At 42.5% G+C, this 16279-nt stretch overlaps 1 protein-coding gene across 1 annotated transcript; it reads right to left on the minus strand.

The window, feature by feature from the left end:
• Positions 1 to 10548: 10548 nt before the first annotated feature.
• LOC137590985 (homeodomain-interacting protein kinase 3-like) lies at positions 10549 to 16279 on the minus strand (the record flags this gene model as incomplete). The annotated part of the gene is made up of 11 exons (XM_068308841.1): positions 16208 to 16279; positions 15931 to 16110; positions 15706 to 15842; positions 14790 to 14910; positions 14106 to 14417; positions 12857 to 13045; positions 12593 to 12771; positions 11499 to 11619; positions 11137 to 11247; positions 10942 to 11016; positions 10549 to 10842 (listed from the first exon to the last, which is right to left on the minus strand). Coding segments are annotated over exons 1-11 (1791 nt in total), but the record flags the coding sequence as incomplete, so codon positions are not given.

Below are 16279 nucleotides of genomic sequence, written 5' to 3' on the forward strand. Positions count from 1 at the left end.
TCAACTAGTTCGAGTCTACTAGTCTCCCCACCTATATATTTGAATAAGCTCACTTGAAAACCTCACGCTGTCACGCAATTTAACTCCACCCACTACATGTCAATCAAGCACCAAACCAATCACGGCGCCCAACCAATCACGGCGCATCTGCCTGCTGGTGGGAGAACTCTGTGATGGAGGTCGTCCTCCAGGAAGAACGACGTGAATTTCCACATGTCCCGGTCCCGTTCTTGGAGTAGTTATGCTTATAAACGTGTTGATCAACGCACCTATGCGGCTATGTGTGGACATGGCCTGATTCAGGTAGTGGTTCGGTTTGTGCCGCAAATTTTTGACAGCGATTCAAGACGGGTGTTTTCTAAAGCAGGGGAAATATTGTCCAAAAAAAAAAAAAAATCACTTAAGACCTGCCACAGTGGACAAAAATTTTGTTTTTCAATGAAAGCAAATGATATGACGCAAGCATAATCACTGGCTATACCTCAACGTTACAAAAGCACAATCATCCTCCATGCCCCAACCCCAACCACCCTTTCCTCACTGTACATGTTTACTGTATTTTCATTTTCGTTGGGTCCAAATGATCATTTTCCATACTGCCGGTGTGTGTCTTTGTGTGTGTGTGTGTGTGTGTGTGTGTGTGTGTGTGTGTGTGTGTGTGTGTGTGTGTGTGTGTGTGTGTGTGTGTGTATTGTATACGTGTGCAAGCATTTGGAGTTAAACAAAATTAATTTCCCTACTGGAATTATTAATAGAATTATTTATTTAATTTGTTATTTTTCACACTCACACACACACACACACACACACACACACACACACACACACACACACACACACACACACACACACACACACACACACACACACACACAGTGTACTGCCGTCACTTAAATATACATGTTTTGCATACTTCCTTATTTTGCTGACAGTTTTATTCACAGGCTGTCTGCAAAGTGCCACACACTTCAAACTCATGCTAACTGATATTTTAGCATCCAGTAGATGTCGTACTAGAACAAATAAACCCTCAGGAAGCTTCGAACCGCAGTGAACTGATTGGGATGAAAAGCTTCAATGCCTCATGGGGTTTCATCTGCCCATCACTAACCTTGCCAGTTAACATAACTTTAGAGTGTCATAACTGTTCGAACAGTTTTCATATTTTTGAGCAGAAAGTCCAAAGAGCAGGAACAACACATAAAATGGCAACTATTTCTGATTGAAACTAGCTGGCTAGCATGAACAGTCTGTCCAGCTATGGTTTCCGTTTGGAATGGGACAATCGATGTAGTATCCAAAAGGCTCCTCGGGCATCTGACAAAAACACTCTTTAAGTAACTCCATACAGTTCTGTTCATGTAGTCAGCTAATAGAACTATCACTTCTCGAAAATTTCTTTTCCACTTGCTCTTTTGAGACAGATGCCTTTTCCTTTAACGTTAGGGCCTTTCCCAATCTCACTATTAGTTAGCTTTCTCAAGTTAGCCTACTGACATTCATCCACAGCTTCGCAATGCCCACCCAGCGCAATCCATGATTTGCCAACACAAAGTCGTTACATCACCACGTTGATTTTTGACTATGTTGGGTACACTTGGTTTTGTAATATCAATCATTTGTTTTCATATGTTTGGTATGAAGTCTGATTTTATTGTTTTATCGTGGAATTTCCACAGTTTCTAGTTAAAGTTTATTATTACTTATTATCTGTTATTTAACGTCTACTAATTACAGTTTACGAGTTAAGGTCTACTAGTTAAAGTCTATCATTTAAGGTCTACTAGTTAGTCTACTGGTTAAAGTCTATTATTACTATTTAAATTCTATTATTTAAAGGTCCTATATTATGGGGGTTTTTTTTTAACTTAATGTCATTCAGCTGCCAGATGTCCAACTAGACTGTATTCCAAATATTTTGACACGAAGTGATCTGTGGTCCTACATTTAAGCTTTTAAAAATCGCTCATCTGAGTTCCTCACAAAACGCTTTGTTTCAGGCCTCCGGCTGTAGTATGCTAATGAGCTCCGTTGGTCAACGCCTGCTTTACCTGGGTCACGCCCCTCTGACGGAGAGCATTTGGCTAAGAGGACATTGACTGGCATTAGATTTGTTATCATTATGGCGTTCGGAGGCCCTATTGTGTTACAATACATTTTTGACCCTGAGTTGGACCCAGAAGCAGAGGCTCCTGGAGACCTACCGACTGTGCGGCTGCAGCAGGACATTTCTGAATGGTTAGTATGCTTTAATGTGAATTAGGTTACTGTAGTTAATTGAAATAATTTTTCTAGATTTTGGCAATCGTACATTTCTGTAGGTCCGAGGGACAGACACAGTTTTAATGGAGTGTGCATTAATTAGACTAGCGTCAGCTATGGCCGGGGACTGCGGTAAGGGAAACTCAGAGATGCGTGTAAGACTGCATCTGTTACCTAATCTCCACTCTGGCATGTCAGGATTTAGAAGATAGACTTAACTATATTTCTGGACAAGAGGGCTGCACCATCACAGGTAAGATGAATGCCGTCCCTCCTAATGAGACCAAGCTTGCCCCAGAAAGCTTTTGAATTATCTATGAAGCCGACTGAATTATTGGGGCACCATCTTGACAGCCAGCGATTAAAAGATGACATGCAGCTAAATCATAGGAAGAGGAAGCTTGGGGGAGTTCCTCTCTGTCTTTTATGGACCTTATTGACACAGCGCACTCTGAGGTCAGGCGCTTTACAGCTTGTAATGCTTTAGTTGGGATGAAAAATCCTACAACTTTAAAGCAATGGTCCAGGAGTGTAGCTAGCGACATGATGCTCATAGACTGCAAAGTGTGTAGCGTCTTCCGGAGGTGCATTATGAGGTGTACTCCCATTTCCAGTGCAACTGCTGGTACCTGCTTTGCCACCTCTGCTGAAGGGTTTGCTCCAGCATCTTCAAAAGAGGGACTACTTTGGAGGCAGATACATTTTTCTCTGCTGACAGCTCAACTGTGGCATCAAAGAATGGAGACATCAGAGAAAGGCACCCTCATACAATGGTACATTCATCTGATGCCAAGAGGGGGATGTTGCGTTGTAGCCCTGCTAATGCTGCTCCAACTGGCTCCCTTAACTTAACCCAACGGATTCGGTTTGCATCCATGTTCTTGGATGTCCACAACTCAGAAGTTAAGCTTGCAGCAGCCACTGTTTCTACCACAGCCTTAGCATTCTCCTCAACCTTCAGAGTCTAATGGGAAAAAAATATACATATAGTGATGAATAATGAGACACGTTAATGAACTCTTTCATTTCATGCATAGACCCATACATACCTGCCTTGTAGGGAGAGCATAATTTGGATCCAGTTTGGACACAAAGGTCCTGAACCCAATATTTTCCACTACACTAAAGCATTGTGTATCTTTTACAATCCTGTCGACAAGGGCCTCATCCAGCTCTTGTTTTCTTGTGGCTGATAAAAACAAAATAGATACAGTGTCTTTTACGTGTTGTTTTTCATTTGCACTATGAACAGAAGTCAACATGGAAAATTTGTGTTACTAATATTGTAATGCCTTACCATGGCTTAGTGACGCTCCAGTTTCCTCTATATTTTCAAGAAATACACTTATCATGCACGAGGTGTTATTATTGTACCCCAACCCCTTGAAACTCAATAAGCACTACATCTTCGATTAAAATTAGAAACAGTGAAAGTAGTTTTTGAAATGCAAACATCCTTTCTTGAAAAATGTTGGATTTAGCTTACCTTATTAGGACTGATCAAATCAAAACGTTCCCACACAGGACTGGCTCCATCCTCTTAATACCTGTATCTAATATCTCATCTGCTCTCTGAATTCTCAAAACTCTCCAAACGCTGAAATGACTGCCCACAAAACCCCGCATTTTAATGTCTAAGCCTGAGAAGTATATCCTGCTCAGTCCTTTGTCCTCTGCCAGATTGTTTTAGTGTTAGCCCTGACTCTCCAGCCTTAGTATCCTGTTGTTTGATCCTATGTTGATTCTCTTCTCTGGACCCTGTCTTTTGCCAACCCCTCGTCAAATCTGTCTGCCTGGGTTTGATTGCTTTGTGCCTGACCCTGCCTGATTTCTGAATTCTGCCTGTTTGCCTGTTGTCCGTCTGATTCGTCTGTCTGTTGGCTTGGTTACCCTCTGCCAGATCAAAGGCCCTGGTAGGGGTCAGTGTATCCCAGCTGAAAGGGCTTAGATTCCCAATATCAGGGTCTCAAAACTTTTTCCTGTAGGGGCAACATAACTTTTCCCTTCTCTGATGGGAAGCCAGGGTCAGTTTGTGACAGAAGAACTGTGACAATCCCGGGGTCCCTCAATGTTGTAAACCTTTGACTGCTTCCAGAACTAAATATTAATAACCGTTTTTGGTTATTATGTCACTTGGGAGAGCGGCATAGAAGTCGATGAGACTGTCCAGCTTGAACGCATCTTTCAGAACATCACGGTTCTGTGACTTGGCCAATTCAAACTGATAAGAAGGCTGGGCTTCATCGATGTCGGCACTAAAAGGGTTCTGGAAAAGATATATTTCTTTTGCATTAGCATGGAAAGTTTGCACACCGAACTCCGCCTTCTGTTTTTCCGGTTCTTCCACGTTAATTTTGGCTGGGAATGGGACTGCTGGGTTCTCTGCAGAGAGGTTTTGGGTAGCAGGGAGATGGATGAATTTTTCAAATGTTCGCTGACGCTGTTGGAAGTCCTTCCCAATTAGGTAATCTATGCAATGCATTAGTTACAATTTTATGCTATTGAGCCCTCTGCTGCATAGTACATTCATACACTCTTGACGGCTCGTTGTAAATATACAGTGGTACCTCTACTTACGAAAATAATTGGTTCTGGAAGACTTTCGTAAGTAGAAAATTTCCTAAGTAGTATTCCAGCTGACTAAGGGTGTGAGGCGGGGCAAATTCCATGCGCGACGCCAGTGTACTACACAGAGACGCAGACAAACATGCATACACTCACACACTACGGGCAATTTGGAACAGCCAGTTAACCTGAAGCGCATGTTTTTGGGGGTGGGAGGAAGCTGGAGAACCCGGAGAGAACCCACACAGACACGGGGAGAACATGCAAACTCCATACAGACTTTGTACGGAGTCCCGCTCTCTTGTTCGTGGGTAGCGCTGTGCGGCGACAATGCTACTCACTGCGTCACTGTGCCGCCCATGCACATCAAACTCTGAAATAAAAACAGCAATAATGGCAAGAGACAGAAGAAAATTATCTAAAATCTTTGTTGGACTCCAACATTATTGAATAGTTTGAATTGTGGGGATAAATGAACTGCTCTACAGTATCTCTAGACTGAATTGCTATGGCACGGGTAATTAGGGGCTGGGATGTTGGAGCTGTTTTAACCCTTAGACCCCTGAATTATTTTGGCCGTTTTTTGGTACTTTTGATATTTGTCTCTATTACCACATTAAAAATGATTTAACATACCCATGCTTGGTATGTTTATCTTCAGCACAACTTCAGCTATATGAAGAGATAGTTTTTATTTCCCTATAACTTACTATATTGACATATTGGGGCAAAATACACACACACAGTCAAATTCGGAAATGGAAAAATGTTATGTTATTGCACATAAAAACCACACACATGCTGATCAAATTTATTTTGAACTCTAAAAGGTTGCCATAGGCTTCTAAAATAATTTAATAGTTTGTGTCATTTTTGCCACTCTTCAAAGGAGTTTTTTGGGCCCAAATAGACACACAGTCAAATTCGAAAATGGAACAAATTGTATTTTATTGTACATAAAAACCCAAAAAATGCTCATTGAATTTGAATTTGAACTCCACAAAGGTTGCCATAGGCTTCTAACATAACTATATGTAGTTTGTGTCACTTGTGCCACTCTTCAAAGGAGTTTTTCAAAGTAAAACTATGCGCACGAAACATGCGTAAATCGTGCGCATAATTTTTTGCGTCATTCAGACGTTTGCGTCACATGACAAGATGCAAAAATCACGGTACGTGTTTGCATCACGTGACAAGCATGTACAAATCGCGAAACATGTTTACATCACGTGAATACATGCGTCACCACTTGTACGATGGCGACTACATGGAGAGAAACACGGCGTCTGCCGTCTGACGATAATCAGTTGTTCAAAGCGCTTTCCTTTGATCAAATGTAAATGATCATATCTCCGGTTTTCCGGGGTCAATCGGCTCCAAATAAAAACCGGAACACAGTTTCACATCTATACTGTCACGGAAACATGACCACAGTAATCCACATGACAGACTGTAGTTAAGAATGGTTTAAAATCATCATGCGCTCTGATCACACCAGCGTGATCATTGGGCTTTAAGATTCTATGATTATCATTGGCATTGTTTACTATTACTCGTATTTATATTGTTTAGGCTCAGGATTTGATTTGAGACAACAAGTGATTGTAATTGACCGGTCTGGCCTGCATTGAGTGATGTGAGATGTATGGGAGATTAACGTCTGCTATGACCTCACCAGCTGTAGTCAGAAAGGGTGTAGAGAGGAATCCGTTTTCCAGCCGCAAAAATGCGATAGGTTAAATTTTTATTTGGTAAAGTTTTACGTTGAGTGAATGAATAAATGAGTATTTATGGAAGAAGCGCATTGTCCCTGTTAATCTTCATTCTGGTTACTGCTGCTACCTGGAGCTGCTGCTACACTTGTTGCTCTCTGGAGATCTACCTGACTGATAAAACCAGTCTGCCAGGGAGTATCAAGGCTTGGAGTTACCAGCACTTCATCCTGCCCCAGGTTCTGTGGCCTCTGCAAGTGTACTCAGTACCTATAACAACAGTCGAGGGCAGCAGCTACCTGCGAAGTTGGCTTGGTTTACCTAAGTGTGAGTAGCTCTGCTCTGTGTGACACCAGCAACAATAAGTAGCCTCGGTGGAGAGGTAATGGTGTCCATAAAGTGGGAGGCATTGCAGTACAGAGAATCCTCAGATCCAAAGGTGGCATCAGCTGGTATCCAGGTGTGGACAGACAGGAAACGGAGTATAAGCAAAGCCCTAGACGTGGCTGAGTCGTGGTTGAGGCAGAAGGTTCTGGTGAGTTCACAACAACAGGATGCACAGGCATTGGCAACTTTCCGGTAATTACAGTAGACCTGACAATGCCCGAGGCACAGAGCATCAACGCCTTATTCAGGAAAGTACAGGAAAGCATAGAGGAAGTATGAGCTAGCAGGCTTGTGGGAATGGGGCAGCAAGGAGCCTGCACTAAACTGGAGAATGTTCTTCAACGAAAACTCACCTGCTCCAGCATCTGGAAAGTAGACTTCCATCACATCCGGTTTTTAGTCCAGACTGTTTATGACGTCCTTCCATTTCCAGCAAACCTTCACATTTGTTGTAAAACTGAGACACCATCCTGTTCCCACTGCTCAGGAAGGGGATCCCTTGAATATTGACTCAGTAACTGCCTAACAGCCCTTGGAGAGATACACTGGTGCCACAACCAGGTGCTTAGGGCAGTTGCTGACAGGATATCCACTGCTATCAACACCAGCCAGGGCCACTTCAAGCCTAGAACCATCAGGTTCCATAGAGAAAAGCCCAACATACAATTAACTTGCAAAGTCTGGCCTCGTCACCAGAACAGTGGACCTGGGTAGTCAGCTGAAGTTTCCTTCCAGGATTACATCAACAAAGCTCCGCTCACATATGATTACTGTCTCAGACTTCACCGAGCAGCTAATCATTCAGCTCACTGTGCCCTGGGAAGAGTGCATGGACGAGGCCAACGAGAGGAATCGTACCAAGTACCAGGAGCTGGTGGAAGAGTGCAGGTTCACAAGCAGGCAATTACTGGCTAAATATTGATCCTGAGTCTGACACGACTTGACTCTGACACAATTCAAACACGAATGTAAGCCACTAATTTTATTTTATTTTATTTTACCTCCGCAGTCTGGCTGCTTCCATGTGTGAGGCCGTGATCACTGTGTCTCCAAACAGACAGTACCTGGGCATCGTGAGGCCAACCACACCCGTAACCACAGCACCTGAGGCCAGAGATGTGGGTCAGTCTTCAGCTTTACGTTGATTTTTATTTCACTGTCAAGAACTTGGGTAACCTCCAGGTTCTTGACAATGGTGACAGTGGGCAAGGTGATGTTGTAGTTATGTTGACAACATAACAACAACAAACGTTTCTTAGATGTTTTGGGTCATGAACCATTAATTCAGTTTTAATTAAATTTAATAGTAAGCTCTTGTTCATCCAGGATTTAATGTCTAGCCAAGTGGTTGGTTTTGTCTGGCTGAGCGGAAAGGTATAGCTGCATAGCAGTGGGAATTTACAAAGCGTTTTCTAAATATGTTTCCCACTGGAAGCATATAAAGCTGAATAAAAAAATTCTGAACTCTGAAATGGAATACAGTGCGCCCTCGTTCTTTGCGGTGAATGCGTTCCAGGAACCACACACGATTGGGAAATCCACGATCGAGATTGTAACCTTTTTATCTTATTATTTACAATAATTTAAACATTTATGAACCCTCCCCATACTGATATTAAATCACCTTCTATCTGTATTACCTTTTCCCACACTCTGATAGACTGTTTAAAGCACTTTTGTGTCTCACAAAAGTCCGAGACTGACGAAACGCAGCCTACGGACTTCTTGTTGCAGTCAGCCAATAGAATACGCATACAGTATCACGTGACTGCCTCCTAAAAATCCGTGATGACGTGGAGTGGCAATCCTTGATGCACAAATGCGTTAGTGCATTTGTTAATGTTAGTTAGTTAATTAGTGTTAGTGTTAATTAAATTACGATTTACAACCGATTTAGAGTGACATTACTGATAGGAAAAACAGTCTAACATGTCCTGGTCTTCACTCCAAACACGTTAGCCAACATGTTTAACACGTTCAATGTAATATGTTGGCTGACATTTTAGTAGACTAAAAACCCTCCTCTTTGATAGAACCTACAATTAGAAAAAATACACACCCCACTAGATATGCTGCTATAGGCTTAGGCTGCTGAGGGTATTTTTCGCCGTCTCTCCCGTTAAAGGGAGTTACTCTGGAGCTTCTGTCACTTCTCCTTCTCTTTCTTTATCTTTCTATGCTTCTAGAATGTATTACTACTGTTAAACCACACTCTTTTGTCTGCACGATCCTGTCGCTGTCTTTGTACCTCTGTTCCACAGGTGGGGAACGCGGATGGAAGACAGGACATCCAAAGGCCTGGAATTCCCGCCCCCAATTCAGCGACAGCTCACCATGGACATTAAACTCAAACTGGCCTATCTTCCTATCTTCCTATCTTCCTATCTTCCTATCTTCCTCCCTCCCTCCCTCCCTCCCTCCCTCCCTCTCTCTCTCTCTCTCTTATTTGACCTATCTCTGTCCCCAGTGTATTTCTCTTTCCCAACTAACAGGTCAAGGCGGATGACCGGCCTCCAGAGCCTGGGTCCTGCCTGGAGTTTCTTCCTCAATGAGGGAGTTTTTCCCCGCCACCATCGCTTATGCTTGCTGTGGAGGGCATTGTTGGCTTTCTATCTGTAAAGCGCTTTGAAATGTCTTCAGATGTGATTAAGCGCTATATAAATAAAAGTTGATTGAATGGAAGGTTGATATGAGGCAATTTTCAGGAACAATAAAAGTAAGGTAGCTAACTTCCCTTAATTCTCAACGGATTTAGATGATTCACAGAATTGATTAAATTAAACTTTATTTACACAGTGCTGATTCAAACCAGGGGCACCTCGAAGCGCTTTACAGTCAGAGTGAAGAGGAAACCATCTGAACCCCAGAGAGCAAGGTTTTCCTTACCATGCTGGCAACACACCCAACATGAGTCTACATCCCGCTGCAAGGATCTTCTGGGACTTCATCACCTCCAGGACTGGAAAAATCCTCCTTGACTGTGTGCCTCTTTCTCTGTCTTCTTTTTCGTCCCATCATTTGAGTTTGTCAGGTACCATTCAGATACCGCCACATACTTCTGAAGATGGTTATTGACAGTAGGCTACTAGATGCTGACCAGTGGTAAGCCATCGAATTCCTTCTCTGCCTCTGATTGGCTGAAGCAAACTAAACGTGAGATATTCTGCAACCTGAACAGATAGAAATGTATTCCTGTTATCAAGACATCTGAAAGCACCCAATAAACCACAGTCAGGTCGTCCTCTCACCTGCCGGTACTGTCCTCATCTACTGTACTAAATCTTCTCTCAGGTGGAGGAGGCTGAACCATGATCACACCTGGTGGCAAGGCTACAGCAGGTGGACTGTCATTGTCTTTTTGAGGGCTGATGGTATGATGGTACACCTGAGGAGCAGCAGTCTGAACCATGACAATACCTGGTGGTGAGGTGTTCTTTTTCCTTGACAAGCAATGCAGGAACCAGTTCTTTTTCTTGTTCATCTTCTTCTCCTCCTCCTCCTTTTTCCTCTTCTCTTTCTTCTCCATGCTCACACCTGGTGGTGAGATGTTATTTTTTCTGCAAAAGCAATGCAGGCAACGCAAGAAACAGTTCTTTTTCTTCTTCTTCTTCTTCTTCTTCTTCTTCTTTTTCTCCTCCTCCTCCACCTCCACTTCCTCCTCCTCCTCTTTCTCTTCTTCCTTCTCCGTGGTCACACCTGGTGGTGAGGGTGTTGGAGGTGGACTGTAGTGGTCTTGGTGGGAGTTGAAGGTCTTATTGCAGGAAGCAGTAATATTGCAGTTAGTGATAAAGGGATGCTGGAGGACTTCCTGCGGTGTGATCCTCTTATCAGGATCCATTGCCAACATGGCCTTCAGGAGCTCGATGCACTGCTCCCTTTCCACAGCTTCTGCTGCATTGTTTTCCTCCAACCGCATCTAGTTCAGGAAACAACAATCAAATACACCATCAGTCACTCATGATCCCTGAGAAAAATACTCAATCACAGTAGGAAGCAAAAAACTTTGAACCCTTACTGTTTTCAGATCATCCAGAGTTCGGATTGTGTCACCCGTGTGAAGTTCAATTGGTTTAACCGCTCGGCGACGACGCTGAAAAAGAGAAAGAACAGCAACTTTAGGGGGAAAGCATCCTGAATGGAAGTTTTTGCGCTTGTTTGACCTTCAGAAAGTCCTTTGCAGCCATAAACATTGACAAGTTTAACAATGTACTTTGAGTCTCCATTCGTATGTCTTGGTCTTGGTGAAGAAATATTCTGCATAAATCCCCTTATTGAGAAGATGGTCAGGTGGCATGCCCAGGAATTCCACCATTTGTGCTACCTGGAGATAAAACATAGCACAATTATGTTTGCAGCGTGGCCTGCTCCCTCTGCTGAACTTCCTGTTCATGTGTTGTTCAGACTGATAACTATTTGCCATCTTACAGAAGCCATGTTCAGTATAGGTCCTAAAAAGCCATAAATATGTCAAGAGAGGAGGCGCTGGAGCCTAATCCAGCAGCCTTTTCTATCTCCAGAACGCCGACCTTACTGAACAACAGACAATTAGAGCAATTACAATAGTTATCTTACCACTTGTTGTTCATGTCCCTCAAACAGATATAGGTTCATGACCATCTCGGCCATAACACAGCCCAAAGACCACATATCAACGGCCTCAGAAAGGGGTAGGCCGAAATGAACTTCTGGAGCCCTAAATGTAGAAAAAAAAATCAATGTTTGTCACATATACGTACATATTCTACTTGCACTTGTCTATTAAAGTTAAATATTACAATACAATACAACTTAATACTACAACCTTTGGCAAAGGATCAAATGAGTGTCTAATTCAGGTAAAATATATGGAGTTGAGCCTCATATAGCGCTGTCTAATGTTTATATGCTCTTTATAAATTACAGTAATTCCTAATTTAAATGTTTATGAATTCTCCCTATATTTATATTAAACCACCTCATATCTGTATTACCTTTTCCCACACTCTCAGACTGTTATAGACTATAGACACTTTTGTGAGTCTCGGAATGCAGCACACACACGGATGCTGTCAGCCAATAGCATGAGCGTATGGTATCACGTGACTACCTACTAAAAGTCTGCATGAATAAGCGAGGGATTACTTTATTATTGAAAATACAGTACATTCATAGTGTAAATTACATGTAACAAAATCTGCGGCATTTACACTGCTATTAGTTATATACAGTACTGAAAAAGTACATGGAGTATACCCCACATTAAGTAAAAGCCAAGTATGGGCAGGAAGCCCATGCTGCTTCTTGAAGACACAACTAATTCACAATCATACGTACATACATCTTCTATACCTGCTTCATCCACTTTCGTGGGTAGCAGGGTATTGGAGCCTATCCAAGCTAAATGGGGTGTGAGGCAGGGCACACTCTGGGGCGACACCAGTGCACCACAGAGCCACATATAGACAGACAAACATGCACACACACTCACACCTACGGTCAATTTAGGACTAGCAAATTAACCTGAAATGCAAATTTTTGGAGGTGGGAGGAAGCCAGTGAACCCGGAGAGAACTCACGCAGGTGCGGGGAGAATGTGCAAACTCTGCACAGAACAGGACTCGGACCGAGAACCACCTTGCTGTACGGTGACAGCGCTACACAATAATCACTATTATAGTAGACTTTACCTGTAAGTAGCTACTTGGATGTCCAAACCGAGCTCTAGCTCAGACCTGTCCACGGCCACGCCAAAGTCTATCAGCTTGATACGGAAGGGTCTCTGTTGATCTACCATTATGATGTTGTCAGCTTTTATGTCGGTATGGATGATTCCCATTTGCTTCAGTTTACGCAACGCCACGGCCATCTGCAGAACACAAGCAGGGATATATTTCAGAGTTTCTCAGGTCCTAACTGACAGTGTTGTGTTTTCTTTCTGCTCTTGAACTTACCTGTTGAATTATGACTCTGATGTCACTCAGAAGCATTGGCTCACTCCAGTCACTCAAAAAGCTGTCGACGGTCTCATCCAGCAACTCGAACACCGGCCACTTTCCAGTCGTACACTCAAACCAGCCGTGACATTTTACTATGTTGTGCTGGTCAGCTTTTTCAGCAATTAATTTTTTTAAAATGGTTATCTAGAAAAACAACAAGTTTAACACCATTAGTTCTAGAGAGTTAATCTGTTCTCTCTCATGAAGGTCAGGTCAAAGAATTCAGCGAGATGAAGGGAAGACAGAAAAGCAAAACCATCTATCCATCCATCTCCACTCATCCATAGTTGGGTCATGGAGGCAGCAGCTTCAACAGGGAACCCCAAATTTAACAGATCGTTAGCCTTTTCCAAGTCCACAAAACACATGTAGATTGGGTGGGCATACCCCCAAGCTCTCTCTAGGATCCATGAAAGAGTAAAGAGCTGGTCCATTGTTCCATGACCAGGATGCAATCCACATTTTTCCTTCTCAGTCTGAGGTCCGACAGTCGGTCGGACCCTCCTTTCCAGCAACTTGGGAAAACCTTTCCTAGGAAGGCTGAGGAGTGTGATACCTCTGTAGTTGGCACACACCCCCTGGTCCCCCTTTTATAAAAAGAGGAACCACCCTCCCAATCTGCCACTCCTTCAGTGCTGTCCCAGATTTTCAAACAATGTTAAAGAAGTGTGTTATCAAAGACAGCCCCTCGACACCTAAGACTTTCCGATTTCAGGGCAAATCTCATCAACACCCAGGGTTTTGCCATTGTGAAGTTGCTTAACCACCTTGGTGACTTTGCCCACAGATCCAACTCACCAAGAGGTGGTGATCAGTTGACAGCTCTGCCGTGTGTTTTGGACACACACGGTCTAGGTATAGGGTCAGACTATACGGTCTAGGTATACTATCACGAGATCGATCATTGACCTCCAACCCAGGATGCTCTGGTACCAGGTACACTTACAAGCATCCTTGTGTTTGAACATGGTCTTAATTATGGACAATCCATGTCCGTTGTGACCCCCTGTCTTCACTGCAGGGTAAAAAGGGGTAAAAAGGTCCATTGTTTTCCTTTTTGTCAATGCACAAACTATTAATGTGTTACAGACTACAGACTAACTTTTTTAGCAGTTCTGATTATAAAATGTAGTTCTCTGTGCTCACTGAGCAGATAAACAAAATGACAGACATGAACTGCAGAACTCAACAAAGAGCCACCCACCTCCCTGTCGGTATCGCCTTTGAACAGGGGTCGCTTAACAGCGACAACCTCTCCAGTCACACTGTTCCTACATTTCCACAATTCTCCATAGGCCCCTTTTCCCAGCTTCTGCATCATCTCAAAGTCAAGGCAGTTTATGCGGAACTCTTCATCGAATTCTGGATACTGATTCTTCCATGGGTAGGATCCACGGAGAATAAATGGATGGTTGAGGACTTTAATGGGTGTAATCCTCTCCTCGGGATCCTGGGTCATCATGGCCTTCAAAAGCTGGATGCACTCGTCCATCTCCACATCTTCCTCAGGATACATCTGGTTCAGGAAACAACGGTCAAATTCACCATCAGTCAGAAAATCTTTTGCAGCCACAAACATCTCTATTCTAATTGCTCTCATCAATCACTAGTGGGCACTCCTGTACCAAAGATCAGATCAAAAGGGGTGTGACCAAAAGACAGCTCAAATGAGAGTAGATCAAGAGGTCAGTACGGGTCCCCATTATTATTATGGTTGTGTGAACAAACTGAGGGACATGTAATTTACAATGGTCCCCCATTACTCTGACATGAATTGGATTTCAGAAAAGTTGAAGAACCACCAAACCAATAAAGATCACATTAACTAAATTGGAGCAGCATTCCCCTCAGTCTGGCGGAGATGAACTCATGACTGTAGATGCCTTACCATCCGTTCCATAAAACGTGTGTAGTGTTCACAGCTACCGAGTAAGAAGAGCATGACGCGACCCAAAGACCACATGTCAGCAGCATCAGACGACGGCTGCCCGGAACATATTTCTGGGGCCCTGGAAGAAACAAACATTTTAAAGATTAAATAGGTTCCTCAGCTGAATGCAAGCCTCCACCAAGACCGTTAGCTGCTAGCATCACATAAAAACATCCAAGCCACCTCGCCCCTTGGTCCAGACCAGATAGTATGAACTGGAACCCAAACATTCAGAGGAATATGTTCACTGCTCAATGATAAAACACCATCAAGTGATGACAGTGTTTGCTAACATGAGCTAACATACTGTCTGTAGCCAACATGCTTCATTGGGAGGTATGATCATTGCTTTTATAGTCCTTACTTGAAGTCATCTTCTTCCAATGCTGGATCTTCCTTCTCTTTTTCTTCTATTAATTGTTCTTGTTCTTGTTCTTGTTCTTGTTCTTGTTCTTGTTCTTGTTCTTGTGCTTGTTCTTGTTCTTGTTCTTGTTCTTGTTCTTGTTCTTTTTCTTCTTCTTCTATAAGTTCTTTTTCTTCTATTAATTTGTTTTCTTCTATTAATTCTTCTGTTAATTCTTCTTCTTTTTCTCCTACTAATTTATTTTCGTCTTTTATTAATTCTTCTTTTAATTCTTCTTTTTCTTCTACTAATTCGTTTTCTTCTTCTATTAAATCTTCTCCCATTAATTCTTCTTTTTCGTCTATTAATTTGTTTTCTTCTATTAATTCTTCTTCTTTTTCTTCTTCTATTAATTCTTCTAATTCTTCTTCTAATTCTTCTTCTTCTAATTCTTCTTCTTCTAATTCTTCTTCTAATTCTTCTTCTAATTCATCTTCTTCTAATTCTTCTTCTAATTCTTCTTCTTCAAACCTCAGCCGGGCTGAACTGAAGTTTGCCAGCTTGACTCTGACAGGTCTTGTGTTTTGATCTTCAATGATGATACTTTTTGGTGATACTTCCCCATGGATCACCCCGAGGGACTTAAGGAAGTCCAACGCCGTGGCCATCTGCAGAGAACAGGTATCATACTTTCATTTCCACAGTTTTAATTTGATCATTATTGTACAGCTATCTTTTGATTGACTGTGGTCATACCTGTTGGATGATGTGTCTGATGTCATCCAGGCTCAGAGTGTCCATGTTTGTGACAACATATTCCTCCAAGTCAATGTCTAACGTCTCAAACACCAGCTGGCCATAATCAGTAAAGCCATAATATTTGACAATATGATAGGCATCACCGAATCGGCACATCAACTCCATCAGGAAGTCACCCTGCAGGTCAATAGAAGGGAATCAATCACTTATTAGTCATCTGTAACTGATTAATAATCTAAACATATAAGATTGAGTATCAGAAATAACAGGATACCTCATGTTTAGCATTTTCATAGTCTTCCCTTTCTTCGACAGTAAAAATGTTCTCACATGAAAGACACTGCAT

The sequence above is a fragment of the Antennarius striatus genome, chromosome 23, assembly GCF_040054535.1.
Source record: "Antennarius striatus isolate MH-2024 chromosome 23, ASM4005453v1, whole genome shotgun sequence".
In the NCBI taxonomy this organism is placed as follows: domain Eukaryota; kingdom Metazoa; phylum Chordata; class Actinopteri; order Lophiiformes; family Antennariidae; genus Antennarius; species Antennarius striatus.